We start from the raw sequence: 10,739 nt of genomic DNA, 5'->3' as shown, positions 1-10,739 counted from the left end.
TTAAATTAAATGCATAATAATACGTCCTGTCCTGGCCTCACCTTTGTCAAAGACTCAAAGTACTTCTTAGTTCTTATTGTCTATTGACTATTAATTGTTAATACTTAATAATTAAACAGTTAACACTTATTAAATACTAATTGTAAAATATCGCTTACAGTAATACTTTATATTGTTACTTGATCGAATAAAAATAAAAATAAATTATAAAAACAACTACGAATTCGTTTTTGAGTAACTGTGAACTGAGAATCAGCCACGGGGACTTGGCTGTTTGAAGTATTCTCAAGAGATTTTTATTATGTAAGTAGAATTTTATAATAGACTTAATCACTGTACAGAAAAAAATTGATTCGTAGTTACCAGTGTTTTGTCAACAATGTCAAATAATTAATAAGTACTTGCTAGTGATAGATTCATAAATCACTATATTACATAGTTAATTTTGAATCATCATTGTGATTTTTTATTTTGGACTTTCCACACATTTTCAATCATTTAACTACATTGTGATGACCTAACCTATTTTGTTTAATATATATCAAGTGTAATATATGCATTTCTTCCACTAGATTTTAGAGTACTAAATGTTTGTTTCACAAAATGGATTGGAGTTTTCTATGTGTTTGCTCTGTTTTTATATATTGCTTAATTTTTAGCTATAACATTTACCTGTTATTTACAGTCAACATACCTCTCTTTACTTAATATTTTATTCAAATTGTATGTATTTATAATAATTAGCTTTAATCTATCTATGCTAATACGTATAATATAATTATTTAAGGGGCCGCTACACTAACATTTGTTTTTTCTGTTAATCTCTCACATAATACAGGAACAAATATATTCCATATTTCCACAATTTCCACAATTACAACTCTTTGATTCAGTTAAGAGAAAAGGCAACTATTATAAATTTTATAGAGAAAAATATTTTTAGTGCTTTAACTAGATAGGTTTTTAATGTTTACATTTTTGAATAAGTTATTAATAGTTAAAAATAATTTAAATTATTTTAAATGAACACATGCTTGTATTTATAAAAAATGTAAATATTAAAAATCTTTCCAGTCCAAGCACAGGAAATATTCTTCTATATAAAATATATAATAGATGCCTTTGCCCTAATCTGAACCAGAAAGTTAAATAGATAATATTGTGGAAATGCGGAATATATTTGTTCCTATATTATGTGGGATGTAGACAGATAACAAATATTAGTATAGCTGCCCCTTAAGTTGATTTACTGGCAATCATTAATAATACTTGTTAATTTTATTAGTCAAAACTTGTTTCGATACCTTTATTTACTTTTATTGGTTATTCAAATCTTAAAAATGTATTTCCTTATTTTAATATAGCATTTTACTATTGTGGTATTGATAATGTATCTTAAAATATAAAAATTAATTTTGTCTTATTGCTCTTATTCACTACCAATAACGCTAAGGAAGTTAAAATTGAAGATTAATTAAATGACAATAAACTAATTACATACTAAATAATAATAATAATAATATGAAACATCTATTTATTTATATATTTATTTTGTTATCTATCCAATTTATTTATAAATTATAATATATTTATATATGTGTGTGATGGATTTATGTTTTGTATGAAGCCTTTTGGGCTTGGAAACTATTAAACCAACAAGATCACCTAATAGTAATACAGATGTAACTTTATACAAACTTAATGATATAATACTTTTAAATTCCACTTTAAAAATAGCTAGTTACAAAATTTTACTAGGTGACTTAAATATTGATTTGATCAAGCTTTCTAAAATACGAGAAGAGTACCTACTGTCGATGGCACAGTTCCGGATTTTCCCCGTTTATTAAAACTATCACTAGACCCACTTTAAATACCTGTATAGACTATATTTTTATTAAAACAAAGTCCTTCACTAACATAGTACCAATAATTATACTCTATAACATTGCGGACCACTACCCGACTATACTTAGTATTGGTAATATATTAGAAAACAGAAATAATACACCAAATTCACTTAAAATATTAAAAACTGATTACCAAAAACTATCTAATTCAATTGAAAACTAAAACTGGTCAGGAATACTTGAATTCTCTGATCTAAATAAAGCCACTGAATATTTCACTAATAGTATAAATAACCTAAAACATCAAGTTGAAATATCCATCTTCTCAAAAACCAAAAATTGAAACCATGGGCCACTAGCACGATAGTTAACTCCATAAGACAAAGAGACTGTCTCCACTTACTAGTTAAGAAACAACCCCATAATTTAAAATTAAAAGATTACTATGTAAAATTTAGAAACAATATTACAAATACGAGGTGATTCTTTTATCATTGTACACTCATTATTTCAAAAAGTATTCATGTTTTTGAAAACCTTTTTTTACATAGTTTTGAGTTGTTAAAAAACAACGATTTTATTAAAAAATTATATTTTTAAATATTTTTTATCCTTATATTTTTTTATGTTTTTACTTTTTTGTATGACAGCATAGTTTTAATTTCATATTCCAAAGCAAGTATTTTTATACATAAAAATCGAATTTAGGGTGAGTAGTTTATGAGTTATACGTATTTTAAGTTTAGACAAGCGGAGTAATGGACAAACATTTTATGGGGTAATCCCGTACCACTCCACTCCACGCATCTAAACTTTAAATACTTATAACTCATAAACTATTCGCTCTAAATTCGATTTTTATGTATCAATATACTCAGAAAATTATTCTGCTTTGGAATATGAAATTAAAACTCTATGTTGTCATTCAAAAAACTTAAAAATATAATTTTTTTAATAATGTTTTTTTTTAACAATTTGAAACTATGAAAAAATGTTTTCAAAAACATAAATACTTTTTGAAATAATGAGTGTATACAATGATAAAAGAATCAACTTGCATGATAAAAAATGCAAAAATCTTTTACTACAAAACAGAATTACTAAAATCTGGAAATAATACAAAACTTAAACTATTAACAATATTATACCAAGAAATAAGAAATCAAACAATCTTAAAGAACAATTAAATAACTTAAAACAAAAATGATTTTACTGATGGAAATCCCGGATATTTTTTGGCTGAAAAATTTAATAAGTATTTTACAAACATAGCTATCGACTTAATCACATCACTAAAAAACCATAAAAATACTTACAATTAAACTACAAACTTTGACAATAATTACTAAATAAGGTGATAACTTTTTGAATATCAACTAGGTTTGTTTTAGACCTCATAGAAGCACTGACCAAGCCATAGCTTATGTCACAAAACTTATCTATACTGCACTTGAAGAAGAAAAAAAGTGTGCTACAATGTATTTAGATCTGGCTAAAGCTTTCGACACAGTAGATCACAATAAACTCCTAAGTAAAACATAGAATATAAGCATAACTGGATCGGCCCTATCTATCATTAAATCCTACCTAGAAAACAGAAAACACAGGGTAAAAATAAGCAGCACTATTTCTAATGAACAAATTATAAAATGCAGTGTACCCCAGGGTACTTATCTCCGGTTCTTTTTAACATCCATTTAAACAATATAAAATCACTTAAGTTAAATAGTAAAATATTGTGTTATGCTGACGACACCGTATTGATCTATATTAGTAGTTCTTGGAATGAAGTATTCAAAAATATCGAAGTCGATCTAAAATCTATCTATAATTGGTTAAGCCATAACAGTTTATTTCTAAATCTCAATAAATCAACCATCTTATTCCACTCACTATCTGAACAAACTTTATCAGCCATACACAATATAAAAATCCACAAATCTAACTGTAATACAATGGAAAGTTGTGATTGTAACTCGGTTAATATTGTCAAAAATTGTAAGTACTTAGGCATAGAAATGTGCTCCGATATGAAATGGATAAACCAGATTACATCCGTCACAAATAAACTAAGAAAGATGATATACATAATGAAAGAATTACGTGAGATATTACCTTTCAAAGACATCAGAAATATTCCTAACACTATTTGAGTCAATAATATTTTATAGCAGCGGTTCTTAACCTTTTTATATTCGCGTACCACCTACACAGTTTGAAAATTTTTACGTACCACCTGATCATTTTTTTTACTTAATAATGTATACGTTTATGTTACATGTATAGAATTTTATTTTAATAGGAATTACAAAATGATAGGAATTAAGTATTTGATGTACAAAAATAAATTAAATTAAATTAAATATATGTACAATTATTATTATTATTATTATTATTATTATTATTATTTATTATTACGATTACAAACGACCTCCATACCACCAAATAAACCAAATAATATTTAATGTTAATAATGATTTATTCCAATTATTTTTATAAAGGAAGATTTTGTTCGCGTACCATAGGTTGAGAAGCGCTGTCTTATGGCATAATTGGGTTGAATGGTGCCTATAACAATGCTCTGCAACCAATGCAAAAATGCCAAAACATTATACTCAGGGTTGCAAATAAAAAAAATCCAGCTGAAAAACTATTCAAAGACTTTAAGGTCCTCAATATAGAGCTCTTATACCTAAAAACAACCACCATATATCTGAAAAAACATAATCAGTTGGATTCTATAAACCATGAGATCAATACCAGATATGCAGCTAGTACATTTTTCTTAGACTGGCCCACAAAAACTAGTTACAGAAAAGTTTTCTATTTTCTGGGGACGCAGATATTTAACGTGATGCCCAGTGATATGGTTAATATACCACTACCCATTTTCAAAAATAAAATTACTCCCTGGCTCCAATATAAATATAATGTGTTTAAAACTTAATATTGTATGTAACATAGGTACTAATTAACACTTGTAATATTACTGAAACTATTTATGTGATTTATTTATGAAAAACCTTATTTGTATAATATTTTAAGACTAAATGATTTGTAATCTAAGATAACCCTGGGCCTCCACACGAGTTTTTCTCAATGAGGCCCAGTAATCTTTAGATGTTAATTTAAACAAATAAAAAAAAAAAAAATTGGCATAAAATTTTGCAATAACTATTATAGAATTACCATTAAACCCATAGATTGCTGCCTTAGCCAGTTGTTTAAGCCTAATTTGAAGTTTCCATGTTTTTCATTTCAAAGTTCTATTGGAAGTACATTAAATATAAATGGTCCTATAAATTAATATGACAATTGGTTATTAAGTTGTTGAGTTCTAGGAATAGATAATACTATTATTGATTTTAAATCTTGTATTAAATGGTCGGTTGTTTTTAACTTTTTTTTAACTATGAAAAAAGTTGCTATTTTGTAGAAAAGTATTTTAATTGAAACTCCTTAAATGATATGTTACTACTATTAAATACATAGTTTTTATTTAATATAATGAAATAAATATAATATTATTAAATATATTATCTTGAGTAACTTATATAGACTATTACTATTAGCACTACCCAAGCAATGATTTCATATATAATTAGTGATTCTACAAGTGTTTTATATTTACTTGACTAATGTTAAATATATTTTTCAATTGTTCAAAAGGATAGAAAAGTTTTCTTATTTTGGCAACTAATGTATTTATATGTTCAAACTGTTTCAAATTTCTACACATGTCTATTCGGTACTCCTATATACTTAACACATAAGTTCTATATTTCACATGTAGATTTCCCATCTCTGTTAAGTTAATTCACAAAATAGGTACTCCAATTTAGTCTTGGTTTTTTTTAATGAGCAAAGTTGGGTTCAACAATTAGTATTATACAATATATATTACCTAAATAAAAGTTTATATCTATGTATATAGATGTATTTTTTTAAATTGTTGATGCTGAAATTTTCATCTACAGTAAAACTAATTGGCTTTATTATGTATAAGTATGTCATTATATTTTAATTCATTTCTGTAGAAATTGAAAAACGTATTGAACAATGTTTCATACTTTTATTTTATTAATGTTTTTAATTTATTTTAACTAAAATAAGGTTTTTTAGTCATCTTAGTAGTTTGTTTTAAATCCTTTTAATTATTGACTTAAAAAATGTTCCAACATTGGTGTTTATAATAATTATTAATTGTCTTATTTATTTATTTTAGTGTGATACTTAACATGGGATCCTTCCTGTTATCATCTTCATTTGACGCTGATGTTGAAAAGGCAACAAGCGGTACTAGTACAACAGAAGATTGGGCTTTAATAATGGAAATATGTGATAAAGTGGGAGCTTCATCAGTTAATTCCAAAGACTGTTTAAAATCGATAATAAAAAGACTCTATAACCAAGACCCACATGTTGTACTTCAGGCTATTACACTTTTTGATGCTTGCGTTAACAATTGTGGAAAAAATTTTCTACTTGAAGTGGCTTCCAGACATTTTGAACAGGAATACCGTAAATTATTAGCTAAAAATTTACCTCAAAAAGTGGCAGATAGATTAAAATCACTATTAAAGAAATGGGCAGAAAATGAATTTAAAAACGATCCTCAGTTGAATCTTATACCATCTTTGTATACTAAATTAAAACAAGAAGGTGTTGACTTTTCATTGACTCCAGATGTAAACCATTCAAAAAGTGGTAAATCAAAAGATTTAGTATCATTACAAGAAGTTGATGATATAGCTAAAGCTATTGAACTTAGTTTACTAGAAAATGAACGTTCTGCACAGAAAAAACCAACGGGTGAAACAGACCGGAGATCATATTTAAAAAAAGTAAAAGCATTATATGATTTTGAGGCAGCTGAAGACAATGAACTATCATTTTCTGCTGGAAATATAATCTATGTTCTTGATTCTTCCGATCCTAATTGGTGGAAAGGATTTACTGACAAACATCCTGAAGGTCTTTTTCCTGCAAATTTTGTAACAACAGATTTATCAAGTCCAAAGGACATATCTGAAGAAGTTAATACAAAGAAATCAAAAGTCAAACATTCTGCTGAAGATTTTAAGTCTGTTGAAATTGATGAAAATAAAATAGACAGTTTACTTCAGCTATTGCGCGAAGCAAACCCAGAAGATGATAGCACAGACACTGAAGAAATGTCTATATTAGAAGCACAAGCAAATGCTATGGGACCAATGATAGAAGCTCAACTTGAACAGCTCGATAAGAAACATTCCCAACTCACACAGTTGTGTACAGAACTATTAGAAGCAGTAAAATTGTATAACATATTCATGAAAGAGCCAGTGGTTGGCTATGCATCCAAACCACAAACTGAACCTATACAACCTCCCACTATGTCACCACAGCATATGATGCATCCACAGCACATGCAAATGTATAATGGTATGATGGCTAACTATGCACCCTTGCCAGTTGAACATTACATGCCTGGGTCACAATATCCAGTTAATCCCAGTCACATGATGTCCAGACCAAATATTGGAGGTCAAATACATGAGCAGCCATCATATCAAATTCCCAACATGCAGAACATTCCCAATTATAATCAAGTGTATGGTCCAGGGCAAACTGCACCGTCTGAATCATTACCACAAGTCATGAATTATGTACCTCAACCCCAACCACCTCCACAACAATAATCCATTAACAATAAATTATTTTTGTACAAATATTATTGAGCCTCGCTTTTGCATTTTACTTTAGTAGCATACAAAAAAATAAATCATTAAGTACATAAATAAAGTATAATACAATTGCTCATTGTTATAATTCTTTTCCTTTTTATTTTTTATATACATTTATAATACTTAAAAAGAACAATCGTTTACAATTAATATACATTGTATCTTTTATTTTATGTAGGTAATTAAGTATTAAAATAACAACAATATATTATATATATACACTATTTAAAGGCCGGCAACACTTGTTTTTTATTTCATTTTACCTATCATTATCATCTATATAAAAAAAGTGACAATAATGTATTGTGATCTCGAATTTTATCGATATCTTTTATCCTTGTCATGGAGTACATATTTGAAAAACAGAATAATTTATTAGAATTATTATACTAAATTATTCATCTGTATAGACTATATATGTAGGTAATAAATATTTTTTCAATGAAATAAATAAAATTAACACATAATATCACAATAAATACACTTATTATCTAAATTATTTAAATGCGTACATCAATGATAATTGAAAATTAAATATAAAGACTTTCTAATAATTTCTATTTGTATTAAACTATAGATCATAATTCTACTATAGGTATTAGGTACCCTTCTAAATTACAGAGATACTTCATGTAACTTGCATGGTTGTATCATAGTTGATACTAAACTATTCTGTGGGGAGACGGCTTATCAATAATTTACTTAATCATTACAACCTGTCGCTCGCGGATTTCTATACAATTGCTGAATTGTATACATTTTTCTTTTCATATTTTTGGATTTTTGTTAGTAATCTTTACAAATAATAATAGTTTGGGGTTAGTGGCAAAATGTATTTTGTGTATTTATTATTTTTACGAAATTAAAAATGTACTGCAGATTTGCATTGAATTAAAGCAAATTTTTTTTAAAAAAAAACGTTTAAAATATTTTTCGACTATTTTGTATAATAGGAAAAGAAAATTAAAAATTAAAAAAGTTCTAGATATAATTGAAGATGGTACTATTGTCAATGATTTAACATTATGTATCCACTCATTTGCAATTTTTAATTACATCAATAAAGAAACCAGAAACTCAAAATATGACATTACATGAAAGCATTTCAAGAATTGATGAAACATAAAAGGAAACATTCAAGCTTCAAGTTATTTCTATTACTACTTAACTATGTATATATAATATATTAATATATAGTTGCTTCTTGCTTCAAATATTCCACCAACTATTTTGGTTGACATCGAACGATCGTTCTCAATGAAAATATATTGTATCATTAATTATAAGTTTATAATAAAATAATTAACGTTAAAATATGTCATTTTGTTCAAATATGAACTTCTTTAAATTATTAAAAAAAATAATAATGTTTGCTAAATAATAATGCTTTTAAATAACAACTAAAATTATTGAAGATTTAATCAACTTTCAACTACAACATTTTTTGCAGTTAGTCATTTTTGTCATTTTCAAATATATTATACGAGTGAGTAAGAAGTTATGTAAAATTTGGTATTCAATTTTCAAAAATGTTGACGGAAAATAATTATTTTATGGTGAATGTGCAGTCACACAGATTTGAATCTCGAATGCTCATAAAAAATGTATTTGACTTTCTGGTGCACATTTTTTTCTATTAATATAGATTGCTAAATTTTAAAGAACATTGGATTAATTTTTTTAATCTTACGTATTATGTATTAACAGATTATTTTTTTATGAATTATAAATTTCTAACAGTAAAATAATTTGTAATTTTCGAAATTTTATAATTAGGAAATGAACAACTTTAATTTAGAACTTTGTATTTATTTTTCAAGTACGTATTACCTATTCATAATTTTTTTTTAAAAACCTTAAGAATTTAAAATTACAAATGTCTAAAAATAGCTCAAACAGAAAAATATTTTGAAAATTAAATTAGGTATGTATGTATAGACAATAATAATATAAACACTTGGTGCAAATTTAAAGTATTCTACAGTTCTTGAGTTACACCAAAAACACAAAATCAATTTTGTTAAAAATAAAGAAATCTATTTTGTTGAAAATTGTTTGGCCAGTGAAATTTTTGTTTTTCTCAATTATTAAGGAAAGTACTAGAAAACTTTTTTCTAGTAAAATTTTTCATTCCTCCCACCAAATACCAAACAGATCCAATTTTCTACTAGAAACCACCCACAATATTGAAAATCAAATATATAATTGTAAATTCAATACATTTATAACACTACTTACTCTAAAAAAGTACATGGGTTTTACATGTAATAATTTTTATGTATAATGGTTGGGATATAATATTTTTCATTAATATCTCTAAAAAGATAAATAATTTAAATTAGAACAATTATTACTGTAAATAAAGTCATTATTCATTAAGGTAGTTTCCTAATTAATAATAGTAATAACTAGGTAATAGGTATTGTAATAGAATTTTGTTCCGAAATAAATTATAAAATTTAATTTAATAACTTTTTTTTTTATTAAATAAATAAAACCGAATAATCTGTACAGTAATGTGATACAATATATAAGCACAGCTAGTAGAGCCTCGATAATCCGGACGGCAAATAATAATTAATTCGGAATATCCGAATATTGTATTTGCTTCTTGCAAAGTGTATTACTAAAAAAAAAAAATTGTTGTTAGCACATAAATATATAGCCATATATGTGCTTATAAATAAGTTAATTTTGTAGTTAATTTATTTTCTAAGAAATGTATTAAGTAAAATAAAAAATGTCTTAATCATTTGAATAAGTGTCTACTGTCTACTCAAAGAACCTCTATTAACCCAGATAAATCGCTAATTCATGCAGACGTCATTCGGTCTGAATTTTGACTATCGAGGCTCTAGTGTCTAGTGTAACCATCATGATAATATAGGTATAATTGTAAGAGGCGTGGATAGCGTAAGTTGACTGTTGACTCATTGGAATATTTTAATACGAACTTATAGTTGAAAAAATAATAATAAGAATATTATCTATACCTAACAATGTTTCAAATCATTTACAACAATATGACGAAATCATGAGAACGAATAAAAAATGTTATAGTGTACTCTATACAATCATATGATTTCATACGTTGTTATCCCGATACAAAGCATTTTATCGTTAATAATATATGCATTACATTAATTTATAAATCTTAGTATAA

The 10,739-nt window shown here is 26.1% G+C and overlaps 1 protein-coding gene across 1 annotated transcript; it reads left to right on the top strand.

Annotated features, from left to right (window-relative positions):
* Positions 1-17: 17 nt before the first annotated feature.
* On the top strand, positions 18-7,983 carry LOC113551968 (signal transducing adapter molecule 1). The gene is made up of 2 exons (XM_026954583.1): positions 18-303; positions 6,076-7,983. Exon 2 carries the CDS (start codon positions 6,089-6,091, stop codon positions 7,529-7,531), a length of 1,443 nt encoding a protein of 480 aa, XP_026810384.1. The 5' UTR covers positions 18-303; positions 6,076-6,088; the 3' UTR covers positions 7,532-7,983.
* Positions 7,984-10,739: the final 2,756 nt, after the last annotated feature.

Source organism: Rhopalosiphum maidis, chromosome 2 (genome assembly GCF_003676215.2).
Source record: "Rhopalosiphum maidis isolate BTI-1 chromosome 2, ASM367621v3, whole genome shotgun sequence".
Lineage (NCBI taxonomy): Eukaryota > Metazoa > Arthropoda > Insecta > Hemiptera > Aphididae > Rhopalosiphum > Rhopalosiphum maidis.
This window is presented reverse-complemented; position numbering and strand designations above follow the sequence as displayed.

Coding starts and splice junctions, on each gene's coding strand:
- LOC113551968 (XM_026954583.1), top strand. CDS start 6,089: ATGGGATCCTTCCTGTTATCATCTTCATTTGACGCTGATGTTGAAAAG.